At 43.7% G+C, this 19,487-nt stretch overlaps 1 protein-coding gene across 1 annotated transcript; it reads right to left on the bottom strand.

The window, feature by feature from the left end:
• Positions 1-200: 200 nt before the first annotated feature.
• On the bottom strand, positions 201-17,756 carry CENPW (centromere protein W). Its single transcript, XM_075924117.1, has 3 exons — positions 17,575-17,756; positions 2,558-2,671; positions 201-1,081 (listed from the first exon to the last, which is right to left on the bottom strand). Exons 1-3 carry the CDS (start codon positions 17,662-17,664, stop codon positions 1,055-1,057), a joined length of 231 nt encoding a protein of 76 aa, XP_075780232.1. The 5' UTR covers positions 17,665-17,756; the 3' UTR covers positions 201-1,054.
• Between the last annotated feature and the right edge of the window lie 1,731 nt (positions 17,757-19,487).

The following is a 19,487-nucleotide window of genomic DNA, read 5'->3' as shown; positions in this document are numbered from 1 at the left end:
CACACAAAGTACCAGGGTTGGCTGGATGGGGTTGGAGGGTTCTGGGGTTGGAGGTAGAGGAATGTGAAGTGACAAGACAGAGTCCGTGGGTAAGTGGGCTTGTGGACCAGAAACAGTTTATTTGCATATTCATGTAACTAGTGTTACGCAAATGACAAAACACCAAAGAACAAAGTGTCATTGCACAAAAGAATAAGATGCAAGTTTACATTTTTAAAAGTTTAATTTCATAAGAATGCTAGACATTTGACACTGATGTGCTATATGTGTAAAATATATACATGTCCACACACCACAGGTTCAAACAGACATAGTATCTATGCATAGCTGATCTCTTGATGCCTCTTTTAGGTCTAATTCAACAATAGCAATTGGTATCAGTTTTTGAAGTGCTCCTGTCCACAAGCTTAAGATCAGCTGCTCATTTGACATATACCACTGGAAAGCCAATGGAGCAATTTTGGGAAAGTTAGTGCACTAATAAAAATATTAAGTTTTATTCAAGCAACTTGTGCTGTTCTTTAAAATTATTTCAAGAATTATGTTTATAAATGTCTTATTTCAGAATCTGAAACTAAGATTTGATACAACACTGTCAGACTTCTTTAAGACAACATTTTGTCTACATAACAAGAACTCAACTGACATGCAGAGTAAACACCTTCATACATCTGTCTGAGTGATTAATAAGAAATACTGTCTAATTAAGACTATGACATCAGTAAATGCATGGAAGGGAAATGCTATAGGTTTTTCCCAATGTTTTAGTGGAAGGTGCAACTAAACTTACATTATTAAAAAAAATACCTCTACCACAAGCGTTTGCCTCATGGCTTTGGTAAGAGATACATGTACAAATCTCATAAAAACATGGATGTTTAAGAACATAAGCCCAAGTCCTCAACAAAGGTAAAGAAGTGTAGCTCTACAGACTTCAATGAAATTATGCATATTTATACCAACTGAGGATCTTAATCACAATACTTGAAAAGATAATAAAATACACTGGGTAAAGCAAGTGGGATTAGATTTCCTAGCCTCTGCTCTTGATTTCCTAGCCTCTGCTCTTCTTTAAGATAACCTGTGAAAGAAAGTATACTCATCATTACTTATATGCCCATTCAGAGTCAAACAAAATCCGTTATATTGAAATTCATATCGGAGAACATACTTTAGACAAAATGGAACTTTAAAAGCAAAACTTTCTAAAACAAATGTTTTCTAGAGGCCACCCAGAAGTCTCAATTGTTCTTCAACATTCTCACCACATTCCTTAATGCTCTCATCCCATTATATCTAGACAGCACAAGAAGTTATAAAATGTGATTGTATTGCTGTTGTGGCTTGATTTTTGTTCGTAATGCTTCACATTGAGCTTTTTTTAAAAAATTATGCAAAAGGCACCAAGAGTGCTGGATGGACATTTTTTGGTTTAGAGTTTAAAATTGAGAAATTAACTTCTCAGCCCTATTGGGACTATTTCGATGTTAACATTATTAAAACAAGATAATTTCTTCTTTTTCCATCTTTTCATTTAAAAAATAGAAAAGAACAGATTTAAATAATGTTAAAATTGCACAGATTGCAAATGCACAAGATTCTAACTGCAATATTTAACATGGCACACAACAAACCTCCTATATTTTGTATTAAATATATCCAGATAAAATTTTACAGGAAATATAGGACTAGAAGATTTAGTAAGCATGGGATACATGGCCTCCAATCTAGTAAAGTCAAATGGCATAATTTTCCATTTTATCCAGCCCTATTCAAGTAGAAGCAAAGATGACTCAGCAACTAAAAGAAACTGTTTTTGATGCGGCCTAGCCCATCCAAGTATTTCTCTCCCACACTCCATGCAGTGCTTCTCTTGCCTAAATAAAACAGGGCAGAGTCCCGGGAAACAAAAGTGGAGGTCTAGGACTGAAAGGAGATGCCCTCTGCTGATATTTGTGTGAAACAGCAAGAAGCAGTTTAAGAATACCTACTTCTGAAGCACTCTCAGACCACCTTCACATCTTGGGCTCAAGATGTTATTCCTCACCTCTCCCAGTGGCAACAGACCTACATGTATTGTTGTAGTTAAGATCAACAGAGCTACTCAACTTACAGCTCCTTTGGTACAGTAGCATTTTCCACAAACACCCCTCCAATATGGAACAGGATCCCATTGCTGGTCACAAAGAGTCCAGATTTTCATTGCTCCCCACAATGAGAAACTGAAGGGCAGGGAAATTATCTTCATTTTGGAAGAAGATTTTTAAATTTGAGGTTATGAGAAGAGATGGGGAGTATGTTGATGTGCTGGCAGTTTTTTTGATGTTATTGTAGTAGATTTTATAGCACTGTGATTTGTTATTGCAGTGCCCAGAGGACTAAGGGCTTTTTTTAATGTTTTGTTTATAAATAAAAAACATGGCAAATATAGCATTTCTCTAGGAATATTTACTGTTGTGAATTCTGGCTTTTTTAAATGGTAACAAAAGTGTGAATACAGTTGCATAAATATTGAGTGTTTAAACAAAAAAAAGGGAGAAAAATTTCAACTTACTACCTTTGCTGCTGCTATAGTATGTTCAGATTTAATTGTTTTACTCTTGTTCTTGAAAGCATTGGCCCTGGCTTCTTCTGCTAATCGCTGGAGAAACAGCAAGAAGTTCAAATGCACCTTTGAAGTACAAAACATCAATACAGTCAAGTAGGTGTCCAATAATATGCTTATAAACAGTTAATTATATATACTGATTTAGCAAATACTTTCTTTTTAAAAAGCTTCAATTATTTATCTCAAAGGATGCAGCAAAACATCTGAATTACTATGAAGGGGTTTCTGCAAAACCCTTTAATTCAGCTACAGTTTGATTTTTCTAGCTCTGAACATTTATTGCTTTGAAAGTTTCCAGCACACACATCTTCCATTTACTCAAACTTTAAAAAAACCCAAAACACACTGTACTTTAAAAAAATAAAGGTGTGCACACAAACACACAACAGGCATAACATTTGCTCCTAAATAATATATTTTAGTATTTCTCAAATCTTTCATTAAAAAAAACTGTCCATGATTAGGAGTTCTATTTGTACATTCAAACCGTATACTCAGTTTGGCAGTATCTAAAAAACACCTCTTGGATTTTCTTAATTTTTTATGAATTATCCTAGAACAGTGGCTCCCAACCTTTTCAAGCATATGGATCCCTTTCCAATCTGTTACAATTTTACAGACCCAGAGGTGGCCAGCACGCCCCTTGGCCCACACTGCTTCCTCAGCTCCCACCCCCTCCACGGAGGATATGGAGAGAGGGCTCTTACGGCCAAAGGCAGCTTCTGCCCTGGCACTCTGCCCGTGGCCACGCACAGAACCCTGAAGAAAAAAAAAAAAAGTAAGATTCAGACCCACCACAGGACTGGGAGGAGGGAGAGAGCTGGAGCATAAACGGCAGTGCAGCTGGCAACAGGAAGATGCATGGTGCCTCCTGGGGTATCAAGATCCCATCCCAAGGGCAAGAGGCAGCGTGCATGCAGCTGGTTGCAAACAGCAAACCCCAAGGAAAAGTCAGCTGACGGGCAGTCCCAGTCCCACGGTGGGCTTGATCCTCACTTTTCCTTTCCTCAGCTTTCCATGGACCCCCCTACAGTACCATCACAGGTCCGCGAACCCCAGGTTGGGAACCACTGCCCTAGAGCCCTCTCATTTTGTGCCGAATATTTACTTAAGCTATTTTCAGAGACAGATTTTCTTTATCAGACCATTCTTTAGTAGTTGGGGGAGGGAAGGGGGGAAGCAGCAATTAGTGACCATCTGGCCCACAGACACTGTGAGGAACCCCAGGCAGGCTTCCCACGTGACTCGCCCCATGCTGCTCAGAAATGCAGCTGCAGGGTGGTTTTTCTTTAAAAACTGAGTCCAGAGGGGAGGGGCGAAAGCTTTAGGAGCTGCTCCTACCCCCAGCACAATCCCACTGGCCAGTTTCTCCAAAGCACATGGCTGCAGCCTGTGTGGAGGCAGGGAGGCTGATTCAGGAACAGCTACTGGCTGGTAAGTCTCCTGGCCAGATCCTGCCTCTGGCACCCCACTCCCTCGCTTGCCCAACCCTCTGCCCCCCACTCCTGTCCCCTACTCCACATACTCAAATCCTTGGTCCCCTTCCTGTACCCATATCCCCTCCCAGATCCAGTATCCCAATCCTCTGCCCCAGATCACAGTCCCCTCTTGCCCTAGCTCACCAACCCAAATCCCATCATCCCCTCCTGTACCCCAATTCCCTGCCCTAGGTCGCCATCCAACCCCCTCCACCGCAGTCCAGTGCCCCAGATCATAACTGCCTCCTTCACCCCAAGCTCCCTTCTGCACCCAATCTCCAATCCCAGACCCTGCACCTCCGCCATTAATAACATGCAAGCATGCAGCCCTTGACTACTTTCCAAATTCTTACAGTGGCACCCTATCAAAAATTATTGCCCAGCCCAAGTTAACTCTTCCCTGCCATCACCAAATATAGTCCACAAACTAGTTTGGGAAATTCTTCCCCAGTAGTCCAAGATTCTCATTTCCAGCCCTGCAGTGCAAAGCAGCAGCAATTATCTCCTGCGTCAAATGAACTGATCCCTCACACCCTGTCAATATTGCAGATGGCATTGCTCTGATCAATAATGCTCCGTCAACACTCAACTCTCAGGCTACAGCTACACTAGACAGCTTACCATGGCACAGCTTGACTAACATCTGAGCCACTAAACTCTCAAAAGTAGCTGCTCTAACGTGAAAGAAAAGAGCTTTAAGATTTAATTCAGGCCCACCAATGACAGGCAAGGGATGTAGGGGAGAAGGGAACAGTTGGCCCAGCGCTCAATGATTTAAAAGGGCCTAGCGCTCCTAGCTGCTGCCGCAGCAGCAACCAGAGCTCTGGGACCTTTAAATCACCACTGGAGCCCTAGGCAGCATACAGCACTGAACATCTGCTGAGGGAGGCTAACTTCTGCCCATGCTCTGCCTCTTCTAGTGGCCCAGAGGCTACCCCCTCTTCCTCACTTTGCCCACAGAAGTCTGTCAGCCACACTGGGTTAATTACTCCAGACCCCCACATGCGAGAGAGAAGCTCTCTTTATGACATAGCACTGTCCACACCAGCACTTAGATCAGTATAATTTGTGTTGTTTATGGCATGGCTTTTTCACACACCAAGCAACAAATTATCCTAGGGATGTTAAAATTAGATTCAACTAGTTGATGGAATTTCCATTGACTATTCAATAGTCAATAAGGGTGCTTCTGCTATGAAATGTAGCAAGAGCTCGCCCGGCTGTTACTACATTTCAAAGATGGAAGTATCGCACAGCATGCCGCCTTTAAAATGTAAAAGAGTCCCAGCAGGGTCTCTTGTGCATTTCAAATATTGAAACACTGTGCGGTGCCCAGGGGCAGTGGGGGAAATCAGAGAGTCCACCGCTGGCTCCGGGCTCCATGCGGTGCTGCCGCTTTCATAGAATAATAGAACACTAGAACTGGAAGGGACCTTGAGAGATCGAGTCCAGTCCTCACGACAGGACCAAGCACCATCTAGATCAGGGGTGGCCAACTAAGACACGAAAGCCAAAATAAAGGTGGATAGAGTGCAAAGAGCCACATATTTTTTATAAGAAGATGGATATAATACACAAAATGTAGTGATAAAAACAACATTACAGAACATTTCAGACAAAAACCAATAAAAAAAGTCTCTAGTCACTTAAAAAATTCACGGCCAGTCCATAGATCTTCAGAGAACTTGACAAGAAACAAACATCAAATTTAAAAATACAGTAATATTCTCATACTTAAAAAAGCATCCCCACCATGTATTTTAAATTTAACACTACTGCTCTATTATGTCCTGTGGGCTTTTTAAAATTAAACTGAACTGAGAAGTAAATTAGCACAATTTGAAATGCGTGTTTCAATCCAGCTTGTTGATCCCTGGTATGGTTTCCTCCCCCCGCCCCCCCTTTTTCCTTTTGTAGATCATCATTTTTTTAGTTCTAAAAATTCAAGTCTGTCCCCGACTACAAATATGAGAAGTTAAAAACAATAAGAGAGAGACTCATCTCTCAGAATAATTGCTTCAGCCTGGCAAACAATAGTGTTTGAATTTTCATTAAAGAAACACAGTGCAAACAAAGTTCCATGCGGATTCTTTTTTTGCCCTGGAATTTAAATATGACATCTAGGTTGGCTGTCTTATTCTGCATCTGTGAAGAGTGAGTTTAAGGTGCTTCGGCCCCACTGATAAAGGGAGTAATCTCTAACAAGCTAAATAGCTTTTAAAAGTTGAACTTAAATCATAAAATGCAAATGCTAGACAGGTGATTAAAAATTAATCTCTTGACAAATGTAGTGCCCCAGTTTGCAAAGGAAGAGAAAAGAAAAGGAGAAACTAAACTACGCATTGCTGTTAAACTGTACTATTCGCCAGAGGTTTAATCCCCCCCCCCCCCCAAATTTACTCACAAGTGCCCCAATTAACTTAAATGAGCTACTAAGGATATTAACGAGATTATCTGGCTAATCACATAGTCAATACAATTTGGAGCCACCCACACTGCTGCTCTGCATTTTAAATGTAGTAAGAGCCACTGAGCTTTTACTACATTTAAAATGCAGAGGTGCAAGCAATCAATCAGCACGAGCAAGGAATGCTCAGTCCTGGCTCACGCTGAGCCCAGCAGCCCCTGTTCGAGAAAGCAAGGGCTAGCCATGGATAGGGACTGCTCAGGCACCAGCCCCGGTCTGTGGCCAGCCCTGGCTACCGCAAACAGGGGCTACTTTGTGGCAACAGTCCCTGTTCATGGGGGGCACAGTTCCCTTCTGGGACCTCTGCAGACAGGAGCCGCTTCCCAGCAGTGTCCCCTATCTCCCCCCACCATCCCGCTGCCTCTTATGGAGGCAGTGAGGGGGCACAGGCGGTACCACTGAGACGGTGTTGGGGGGGGGAGAACAGGCTTTTAAGATGGCTCCCCCAGCACCAGCTCCTGTCCCCCTTCCCCCCAACTTGCTGCCTCAGAGGCAGCAAGGGGGGGGGGGGGGCGCACAGAAAGCACAGGACAAGCAGGGACTGAGTTCCTGCTCACCCCATGCTCCCTGTGACATTTGTGCTTTTGAAATGTACAAGAGTCCCGGGGGGGGGGGGGGGGGGCTCTTGTACATTTCAAAAGCAGAAGTGCCAGCAGTGGGAACCAGCACCAGTGGGGAAGCAGTCCCTGCTTGTGCTGTTTTCCTGTGGTGCCTCTGCTTCCCCTGCTACCCAAAGAGACAGTGCTTTGGGGGGGGGGGGGGGGGGGAGACGGCTTAAAGCCAGTTCCCTCCAGTACTAGCTCCAGCTCCTCCCCACTTTGCTGCCTCTCTGAGGGTATGTCTATACTAGCTCCCTAGTTTGAACTAGGGAGGCTAATGTAAGCATTCAAAGCTGCAAATCAAGCCTGGAATTTAAATATCCCGCGCTTGATTTGCATCTTCCCAGCTGGTCACCACTTTTTGAAATTTACAAGTCCAGACTAACTGCCTGCGTCTACACGTGGCAGGGACCCAGTAGTCCGAAATAAAGCCCTAGTTCAAACTACCTGTTAAACCTCATTCCAGGAGCAACAGCAGGTAGTTCGAACTAGGGCTTTATTTCAAACTACCGGGTCCCTGCCGCGTGTAGTTAGTCCAGACTTGTAAATTTCAAAAATGGCGACCGGACGGGAAGATGCAAATCAAGCGTGGGATATTTAAATCCCAGGCTTGATTTGCAACTTCGAATGCCTACATTAGCCTTAGTTCGAACTAGGGGGCTAGTGTAGACATACCCTGATAAAGGCAGCAAGGGGAGGTAGAAAGAGGAGAAGGGGTGAAGTCACTAGTCCAATGGCTACTCAACTATCCAATAAGCAAATGTTTATTGGATAGCCAACTAGTCACTAACATCCCCATGAGCTACTTGAATAAACCCACTCTCGTAATCTTAATAGAGACCAATTTAAGACTGTTATACACTGCCCTTGATCTCCATATGTAATTTTTCCCTGACAGCAATAGAAACTCCATCATGGATCAAGGGTAGACATGGGTCTAAATTTTCAGCTGTAAACTTATATGTATTTGAGATACAGGTTCGACCTCCCTGGCCATGAACCCCTGGGATCTGACCGATCCCAGATGAGGGATTTTGCTGGACCAGTGGAGGTCATTTTTGGACCCCTGCCACTAGCCTCCCTGGCCCAGCTGGCTCCCCACCTCCTGCTGGCTCCACTGCCCTGTGGACCCCATTGGGCAGCCTTCACTGCCGGGGCTCTCCCTGGGCAGCCATGAGCACACCACACACCAGGGCCCACTGTGGGCAGCCACATGCACGTGCTGCCCACCCTCCTGGGCAGCCACACGGCAGGTCTCCCAAACCCACTAGGCAGCACCACTGGCACACGTTACTGTCCCGCCGTTAGCTTCCTGCAAGCAGCCTACTGCCCTGCAAGCCCTGCAGGGATCCTTGCTGTTGGTCCTCTCCTGGGACTCTCTGGTCCTGCAACATCCATAGCCGATCAGAGAATCACAGTTATGAGTATTTCAACATGTATTATGTTCCACAGAATATATCTGTTCTGCAAAGCACTTAGAATAAAATCTCTGCCATAAGAAATAAGTGACTTAGATGGTCAATGGAATTTCAAACACTAAATGGTCTAAGACTCTAATGGTTGAATTTTAAATAGAGTAAATGAAATCTGTTAGGCATTTCACAAGAGAAAGAAGAAAGACTCTAATGTGGTTTACATAAAATCTACAAGATACAAAAAAAATCATTGTCAACCAGAAAGTTTAGAAAAGACCACTGGAATATGACTATTAAGTTATATTTCCTTCTTATCATGTAAGCATAAAAATATAAAAGCAATTTCTTGCTTCTCTCAATATATCTGTTTCACAGAGCTAGAAAATTATATAAACAATGAAAACACAATTCAGAGTTTATTTCCTGGAAATGCTTTAGTAATAGACATACAATACACACAGAGGATCTGCAGTTGAGAACAAGCATATTTTTAATGCTCGCTTGCCACATGGATGAAATGTTTTAATCTGCTGAACTACAGAAGTATTAATATGCAACAGATATTTCCAAATCATGCCAACTTTTACATAAATATATGCAGTATATAAAAAACAGATATTCTTGCAGGTTTGCCTGGCAAACTATCAAAGCAATTTTTAATCTGATTAAATTTTTTTAACTACTCATGCAGAGAATATTTGAAACATTCAAACAGTAGTGGCACTAAAATGCTCAGCATAAGAACCTAGATTATTGAACATATCAACATGGAGATTATATTTTTGGAAATGGTAACTACACAAACTTTCCACATTTTAAATTCTTAATCTAAAAATGAATTCATTTATCCTTTCCTGTGACAACAACAAAAGATAAAAACCTTCATTTTAAAACTACCTTTAAAGTGTTTCTTTCTCTGACCAGCTATATTGTTATTCTCTCATTTTGTTAGGAGTAAGTAGGCCAAGGTAAGTGGAAAGGGAGAGCGGGAGGGGGGGGGGGGGGAAGTGATCCTCTCAACAAAGTGGCCAAGCAAGTAAGTTATTGTAAATCCACACATTCTGTCCATAGTCATCGAATCGCTGTATATTATACTAGTACGCGAGGCTCACCAAAATGCGACCTCCTGAGTTCTGATCCTCTGCACTTACAAAAATGGTTGTAAGTATAGAAGGGGCCAGAAACCCCCGACTCATGTCCTCAGCCTGCATTTACAAAGGTGCCTACCGTAAATGCAGGTTCGAGTTATGACACCCCCAACTTGCAACACTTCCTCCAGAACCGATCACAAGTCGGGGGTCTCCTGTATACCTAAAGCAAAAAAGGTGCTATTCAAAATTCTACATTATTCATTGCAACATTAACCCTAAATTAGGATTCAATACAAGTTGAACCTCCCTAATCTGGCACTTTATGATCCAACAACACCTGTGGACTGGCATGATTTTAGTTAGCCGGATGTCCACTTATCATGGGTGTGGCGAAGTTTTCCAAGGTTCCATAAAGTTTATTTATAGCCATCAGTCTTGGTTCTCAAGCTAAAAAATAGCATAGAATACTAATTTACCTCTGTGTGTCATCCCAGTAAACAGTATAAGTCTTGATAATGCTGCTAGACAATGTTGACCTCTGGTGGACCAGCAAATTCTCTGGCTTGGCACGGGTCAGGTTCCTAGGGTGCTGAACTAAAGAGGTTCAACCTGTACACTGAGTTCCCATAAATTAGAAAAATTTGTCATCATGAAGATGCCAGACTGCCATCACTCGAGTACACTCCTCCCTTTTACCCCAATGAAAATAGTACTAAAAGAATCAGTACAAGCTTCTTCTGTTGTACTGCTATCACCTAGCTGTTAAGTGAAGGATTTACCTGAAATGAAACAGTAGTGCAAGATCTATTTCTTAAGATTCAGCACCAGGATGATATCTAAGATGGTTTCTGTGATTCATACACATATTTGTGGTTCCAAAACAAAGCAGTCAAATAGGTTTTTTGTTCTCCCATTACCTCAAGTAAGGAGGCTCTCTGGGCTGCTGCCTCCACCAGCAACAGAAGGCTCCCAATCTCAGCCCTGTTGTTGGCTCCATGGCGGGCTGGGGGCTGCTCCAAGCACAAGTTAACTGGCACCACGCACATACAGGGTAATGGATTAACCACTTTCCCGTACTCATTCATAAATGTCCATCCAAGCACATCGATTGTTGGATTTTACTTGCCAATTCATAGTAAGTGTGTTAAAATATTATGTGGCTAATTGAATAGTTGATATCATTCCTATTGATTATACGAATAGTCAATAAGCTCTGCTATGCAGAGCTGCAGCAGAGGTAGCTCCAGGAGCCGGCTCTGGAGCCACCTGTACTGCTGCTCCGTGCTGGGCACTTACTACAGTTATAAGACCATAAGAACGGCCATACTGGGTCAGACCAAATGTCCACCTAGCCCAGTAACCTGTCTGCCGACAGTGGCCAATGCCAGGTGTCCCAGAGGAGTAAACCAAACAGGTAATGATCAAGTGATATCTCTCCTGCCATCCGCCTCCACCCTTTAACAAACAGAGGCTAGGGACACCATTCCTTACCCATCCTGGCTAACAGCCATTAATGGACTTAACCTCCATGAATTTATCTAGCTCTTTTTCAAACCCTATTATAGTCCTAGCCTTCACAACTGCCTTAGGTAAGGAGTTCCATGGGTTGACTATGCGCTATGGGAAGAAAAACTTCCTTTTATTTGTTTTAAACGGCTGCCCATTAGTTTCATTTGGTGGCCCCTAGTTCTTATATTATGGGAACAAGTAAATAACATCTCCTTATTCACTTTCCCCACCTTATTCACTTTCTCCACACCATTCATGATTTTATATACCTCTATCATATCCCCCTTAGTCTCCTCTTTTCTAAGCTGAAAAGACTTGTCTCTTTAACCTCTCTGCATATGGGACCCATTCCAAACCCTTAATCATTTTAGTTGCCCTTTTCTAATGCCAACACCATTTCTACCCATCCTAGCTAGCAGCCATTGATGGACCTAACCTCCATGAATTTATCTGGTTCTTTCTTAAATCCTGTTAAATTCCTGGTCTTCACAACCTCCTCTGGCAAGGAGTTCCACAGGTTGATTGTGCGCTGCATGAAGAAAAATGTCCTTTTGTTTGTTTTAAACCTGCTACCTATTAATTTCATTGGATGACCCCTAGTTCTTATGTTACAGAAACAAGTAAATAACTTCCTTATACACTTTTTCCATGCCAATCATGATTTTATAGACCTCTATCATATCCCCCCTTAGTGTCCATTTTTCTAAGCTGAAAAGTCCAAGTCTTTTTAATCTCTCTTCATATGGGACCCATTCCAAACCCCTTAGTTTTGTTATCCTTTTCTGAACCTTTTCCAATGCCAATATATCTTTTTTGAGATGAGGCGACTGCATCTGTACGCAGCATTTAAGATATGGGCATACCATGGATTTATAGAAGGGCAATAAGATATTCTCCATCTTGTTTTCTATCCCTTTTCTAATGATTCCCAACATTGTTTGCTTTTTTTACTGCCGCTGCACACTGCATGGACATCTTCAGAGAAGTATTCACGATGACTCCAAGATCTTTTTCCTGATTAGTTGTAGCTAAATTAGCCCCCATCATATTATTTGTATAGTTGGGGTTATTTTTTCCAATGTGCATTACTTTACATTTTTCCACATTAAATTTCTTATGCCATTTTGTTGACCAATCACTTAGTTTGGTGAGATCTTTTTGAAATTCTTCACAGTCTGCTTTGTTCTTAACTATCTTGGACAGCTTAGTATTGTCTGCAAACTTTGCCACTTCACTGTTCATCCCTTTCTCCAGATCATTTATGAATAAGTTGAATAGGACTAGTCCTAGAACTGACCCTGGGGTAACACCACTAATTACCCATCTGCATTCTGAAAATTTACCATTTATTCCTACTCTTTGTTTCCTGTCTTTTAACCAGTTCTCAGTCCATGAAAGGATCTTCCCTCTTATCCCATGACAACTTAATTTACGTAAGAGCCTTTGGTGAGTGACCCTGTCAAAGGCTTTATGGAAATCTAAGTACACTAGACCTACTGGATCCTCTTATCCACATATTTGTTGACCCCTTCAAAGAACTCTAATAGAGTCCTGTATAGACTAACTCGGCTATCTGCTGAAGCTTCTAATAGATTAATAAGACATGATTTCCCTTTACAGAAACCATGTTGATTTTTGCCCAACAAATTATGTTCTATGTGTAACAATTTTATTCTTTACTATTGTTTCAATTAATTTCCCTGCTACTGACGTTAGACTTACTGGTCTACAATTGTTGGTATCACCTCTAGAGCCCTTTTAAAATATTGGCTTTACATTAGCTATCTTCCAGTCATTAGATACGGAAGTTGATTTAAAGGATAGGTTACAAACGACAGTTAATAGTTCCACAATTTCACATTTCTAATGCAGAGGCACAGTGATCAGTATGAGCCTTGTCCACCATGTACAGGGACTGGCACTGGATAAGCCACTGTTCACGGTGAACAGGGCTGGTCATGGAAAGGGACTATTCAGGCCATTCCTGGCTGCTGCAAACAGGGGATGGTGCCGGAGCAGCCCTGGCTGCCACAAAGAGGCTGCTTGGTGGCAACAGCCCCTATTCACAGGAAGCACAGGTCCCCATTGGCAAGGCTCGACGATAGTGGCAAAAACCACTCGCCAGCCCTGCACTGCACATGCGCGAGACCTGCATTGCGCATGCGCAAACCACCAGTGAACGGGGTGACCGGCTGAAATCTACTTGCAGGCAAGTAGATAAGCGGATTTGTTGAATCATGCTCATTGAGACCCCTGTGGGCAGGGGCTGCTTCCCAGCAGCATCGCCTACTGCCCCCAACCCACTTGTGCCTCTGATAGAGACAGCGGGGGTGGAGGGGGGGAGGAGAGAAGGGAGTAGACAGCACCCCAGAGATGGTGCTGGGGTGGAACCAGCTTTTAAGCAGGATCTCCCCAGCACCGGCTCCTGTCCCCTCACACCCTACTGCCTCTCACAGTGGTATGTGCCTCTCAAGGGAGAGGAGCCACAGAGAGCGCACAGACAGCAGGGACTGCCTAAGTCCCCGCTCACCCTGTGCTCCCTGTGGCACTTCTGCTTTTGAAATGTACAAGCGCCAGCACTGTAAACCCGGAGGGGACTCAAAACAGTCCCCTCTCGTGCTATTTCCCCACTATGCCCCTCAGGACCAGCTCCTGCTCCTCCCCCCTTTTGCTGCCTCTCTGACAGAGGCAGCAAGGTGGGAGGGAGTGACTAGTCAAGTGGCTGCTAAACTATCCAATAAGCATTTGCTTATTGGATAGCCAACTAATCACTTACATCCCCAGTTCATAGTAGTTGGTATTGCTAGAAAGGAGCAGTTGTAACCAAGAGGGATGTCACCTATGGATGATTAGACATTCCTTCTAAAACATAGGAGAAACAAATAGCTTCTGCTTACAACAGGAAGTGTGTTCAGCAACTATAAATATTTTTAACAAAGTTTTTCAAGAATGATTGTTAACTATCATGTTCTGAGCGCTGAATCTGTCACACATTGTTTTAAGCACATGACCTGAGGGCAGTTCCTTAGAACATGTAATGAGCAATGACTATTTCTACATTTTTCAGAGAGGCAGCCGTATTGGTCTGAATCTGCAAAAGCGACGAGGAGTCCTATGGTACCTTATAGACATCTGACGAAGTGGGTCTTTGCCTATGAAAGCTTATGCTCCAATAAATCTGTTAGTCTATAAGATGCCTGTTAGTCACAGGACTCGTCGTCGCTATTTCTACATGATTATTTCTATTTTAATTTGGTATATCTATATTTATCTATTCTAAATCCCAGCCTCAGGAATGCTGCCAAATTCCATGTTTAGCAGATTTTGAATTTAAATGAAACATTTTGTGATTGTAAATGTGTGATTGAATGCAGTAGTGCATTCAAACACCCTGTTTGGGAACGTAAACAAAATTCCTCTATAATGAGTAATTTGCAAACTAAACACCACTTCCAAACACAGATTTTAGTATTTTGATCTCATCCCAAACTATATAGATCCAGATACTTCTGTGCAAGAGGACAGCTTTGTGTTCTTACCACAAGCTCACATAAAGTCAGCCTGCCACCTAAGGATCTTCCTACCCTTAGCTAAACAGCTATTGTCACATTTCCTATGCTGCCATCCCATCTCTACAGTCAGTAGTAGTAGTAGTATAGCCAAAATATCAATACACTACATCCTCGGCATAGCTCTGATCACCCCCATTTTCTGAAATTCTGCAGTAGATGTCTGATTTTCTATCCCTACATCCATCTTGTATTTCCATCTGTTCTTGCTGTCGAACAGGTATAATGGAACCTAGGAAATTCTGATGCCTGGCACACTTCAAATTACTAGATGGAATGCTCGCTCACTCTCCCCTCTATTCAGGACTTGCACAATTTAAGATGCATACATGCAATAAATATCTTATTAACCAACATTCAATTAACTGACAGTCAACAAGCCCTTCAATAGCAAAACAATACTGGCATTACACACATTTATCCCAAGTCCCCTCCTTTTTCAAAATATAGCATCTATATACAGTTATAAACAGTTCAACCAACAGTTCTGCATGTTATCAGAGGTAGGCCAAATAACCATATAGTTACTAACTAATGGCTAATTCATCTATGCTGTAATACATATGGAAAACTGCAATCTAGTAAGAGCTAGGATACTGAGAGGCTGCAATTATTGCTGATTGGCTACAATTGCTTACATCCTCTTAGTGTTATCCTCTCTCCCTTAATCTGGGGTTGGTTGGTTTGAATTGTAAACTCTTCAGAAGCATTTACTCACTCTATTGTACTATAGTTGAGGAGTCTGTATCTGATGAGCCTGTATAGCAGGGGTGGGCAATAATTTTTTGCAGGGGGGGAGGGGGCACTTCAAAAATTTCTGTAGTGGCCCCAGGCCACACCAGAAGGGACAGAACCGAGATACTTCTGGGTTCCCCATCCCCAGACCATGACTGGTCTGTGGGTGGGGGAGTGCCTTTGCCCAGCCACCCTTCCTTTCCACTAGGTGCCCATGCTCCTGGCTGAGAGGATACTTCCCATACTCCCCTGCCCCCAGGCTAATCAGTGCCTGGGGGCAGAGGAGCACACAAAGTCTTCACACACTCCTCCTGCCCCCAGGCCCTGTTTGGCCTGGGAGCAGGGAAGCACATGAAGCCTCCTTCAGCCCTGCCAGGAGCGCATGCTACTTCCAAGCGCCACGTGCTCCTGGCAGGGTGGAGGAAACATCACGCGCTCCCCCCACCCCGAACTGGCCTCAGGGTAGGGGAGCAGTAGGGCCTCCATGGCCTTTTGCCCATCCCTGCTATATAAGTAACTGAAAAATAAAATAGGCTTGGCAGAATGCAATTTTCCTTTACAATTTTGATGGATAATATCAGTGTTTAAGTATTTTTTCAATTTTATCAATGTATATATTAATAATTTCAGGAATTTATTGGAATGTCAGACAATTCAATGACTCAAACACTGTAGAGTTGACCTTACCTCAGATTTATATCAGTATAACTGTTTCTCAGGGCTGTGAAAAACCCACACCCCTGAGCAACATAGTTGTACCAATCGAACCATAGTCAGAACTATGCTGGTGGTAGTGCTTCTCTAATCAACTGTGGCATGGATTAAATACTCCAACAGGAGAAGCTCTGGGATCCGCATAGGATCAGCTTCACTTAAGCACTACAGCAGTACAGCTATAGTGAATGCGGCATTTTAAGTGTGGAACTGCCCTGAGCTTCAAAAAAATTTAATTAACACCTTTAAAACACAAGTTACCACATGTGAAAATACACCAAGTATTAAATTTAATGCAATTGTTAATTAGCACTTTCCTGATTTTTTCCATCTGCAGATATTGATTTGGGCCAGAAATATTTTTAATTGGGTCGCATGGGCACAATCAAACATTTACTAGCCTAAAGATTAACAATACAATGGCCAATCTCATGTCCTTGATGATAATGTAGTATCTTTTAATGTACCCCTATTAGCTATACCTACACTGCAATGCTATTTGGGGATACCAGAGGATCCAGCAATAGCTAGCCCACAGCTTCACAGCAAGCCCGTTATTTTGGGCTCGCTATTCCAACGTCCCTGCAAACCTCATTCTGCAAGGAATAAGGGAGGTTTCGGAATAGCGCTTTATTTCAAGAGCTGATACTGTGTAAACAGCACCAAGGCTGTGTCTAGACTGCAGAGTTTTTTTTTGAAAAAAAGTAGCTTTTTTTTGAAAAAACTTCACCTGCGTCTAGACTACAGCTGTGTTTTCTAAATTAAATCGAAAGAACGTGGCTTTTCTTTGGACAGCAGTACTCCTCATTTCACGAGGAAGAACGCCTTTTTTTGAAAGTGCTCTTTTGAAAAAAGGTGTTCTTGAATGCAAACAGGGCTTTTTCGAAAGAGAGCATCCAGACTGCCTGAGTGCTCTCTTTCGAAAAGGTGGTTTGCTTTTTCGAAAGTACTGCTTGCAGTCTGGACATAGCCCCTGGGTGCTCTCTTTCAAAAAAAGCGGCTCACTTTTTCGAAAGAAGAGGTTGCAGTCTAGACGCTCTTTCGAAAGAGGCTTGTGGTCTAGACATACCCCAAAGGAGGAAATGAGCTATTTTGAAATAGCATCGAGGTTAGATACACAATCTGCGCATCTGTTAGGAGTTGTTAGGGTGCCGTGTAGACGCACCATTGAGCCCAACCCACCACCCCAGAACCTCGCCCACCGCACCGAGTGGGGCAGCACAGCTCTCCCGTTCACCCCGCGTCCAGCTCAGCGAGGGGCTAGGGGCGCTGGGTGGGTGGAGGGGGGGGAATCACACCCCGTGACTTGGTCCTGCTCGTTAGCCCCTCACGGCCCGACACGCAGGAGCTAGTCCCGGCCGCTGGGCGCATCCCCCGCGCGCCGCTCACCAGCAGGTCGGCGTTGGCCGCCAGGCGAAGCTGGGGCTTGTGCCTCTTGATGAGGCTCCGCAGGGTGCTGCGCGGCGCCGCTCGCTTCATGCTCCCCGCCGAGGCGCCGTTCGAATCGGCCGCTCAACCGCCGCGCAGCCGCACCACGACACTTGGCTGACGCAACCGCCCCTCCCCACAGTGAAGGCGAAGGCTCCTCCCCCTTTTTCCTTAGTGTTAAGCGCGCGCTGCGGGACGTTACGCGCGCGCTGCCCCGCGTGACCTCCCCGCTGCCTGCTTGCACCTCCTGGGGAACGGAAACTTCTCCCTCCGCTGCCCCTCGGCAATGAAAGTCAAGGTGACAGGGCCAGGAGCCGCACCAGGGACTCCAGCGGTGCCTGCTAGTTCCTAGTGACTCGGTCCTGCGGGGAGCGCAGCTAGTGCCCTGGCTCTCAACTCTTCCGAACCACTCCGCGGCCTCCAGGAGACTGACTTGCCTACCCCAAGTTCACCTTCCCTAGAGCCTGCTGGCCTGCCAACACCAGAGTCCCACAGCACGCCGGTACTCAAAAATGACTTGCTTTCTCATAGTGATAGAGATGTAGCCGTGTTAGTCTGGGGTAGTTGAAGCAAAATGCAGGACTATGTAGCACTTTAAAGACTAACAAGATGGTTTATTAGATGATGAGCTTTCGTGGGCCAGACCCACTTTGAGGAAGTGGGTCTGGCCCACGAAAGCTCATCATCTAATAAACCATCTTGTTAGTCTTTAAAGTGCTACATTGTCCTGCATTTTGCTTTCTCATGTTAATCATATTAAAAAGCTAAACCACGTGGAATATCAGTATTGCGCTCGTTGGTCAGTGTGCAATATAGAGAGCACTGTAAACAAATCATGACATTTTACACACACACTGGCTTCCTCTTGGCCCAGCAGGTGCACAACACACCACTCTGCCCCAGGCCTTGCCAGTAAACCCCTACCTTTCCCCCCCCCCCCCCCCAACTCTTCCCAGTCTCATCTCTCCCTTGAGTGCAGCTTGTCCCCACTCCATCCCTTCCCTGCCAGAGCTTCAGTGGTTGCCTGTTCTGGTCTTTCCCACTGACCCCCTTATTTGAAATCACAATATGTTATGACTCCTTTGTATTTGCTAGAGGAGTAAAAGGGGTATCAGAGAGAAGCCTGTATAATTTGTTTCTGTGTGTGTTGAGAAAATGACAATACCTGTCTTTGACTGATAACATTGTGCATGGAGAGAAAGAACAAAGTAACGAGATACAATTGCCTGCATAAACACTCATTGCTACAGCTGCATCTGTTACAACCCAGGCTTCACAAACTTTGAGTTGAGGTAGCTAAAACATTGTGTTTTAGAACTGTCATCTCATTTTCAAACACCTCACAACCCCCTGATGCCTTTGACCACTCTCCCAGCCAGCAGTGCTGACTCACCAGTTCAATCTAGTCTGGTCTATTGGTAGATTGCAGAGTTGATAGCCTGGGCTGTAATCCCAACTCTACCACTGTTTTGCTGTACAACTACAATTATGTCACTTAATCTCTTGCCTAGGGTTTTCTATTTGTAAAATGGGGATAAGTATATTTACCTGCTTTACAGAGATGTTGTGTAGAGTAATTAATAAAAGTATGTTGCTTTGAAAATATAATGTGAACGATACTATACTAAATCTACTGAATTAGGTATTCTTAATAGGTAGTTGTGTAAGGACTAGCATCCTAAACTGAAGCGTAAGAGGACATTATTTCATTTTAGTATTATTTCTTATGGTTTAAATACAATGTGCGTGGAAATGTAAATGACAAAATGAAGACCAGTTCAGCACTGAAAGTACTTAATCCAGAGAATAACTATGATGTTAGTAAACACTTGAGCCAGGGGTAGGTAACCTTTTTGGGGTCTGAGGCTGCTGAC

This window comes from Pelodiscus sinensis, chromosome 3 (genome assembly GCF_049634645.1).
Source record: "Pelodiscus sinensis isolate JC-2024 chromosome 3, ASM4963464v1, whole genome shotgun sequence".
NCBI classification, from domain to species: domain Eukaryota; kingdom Metazoa; phylum Chordata; order Testudines; family Trionychidae; genus Pelodiscus; species Pelodiscus sinensis.
This window is presented reverse-complemented; position numbering and strand designations above follow the sequence as displayed.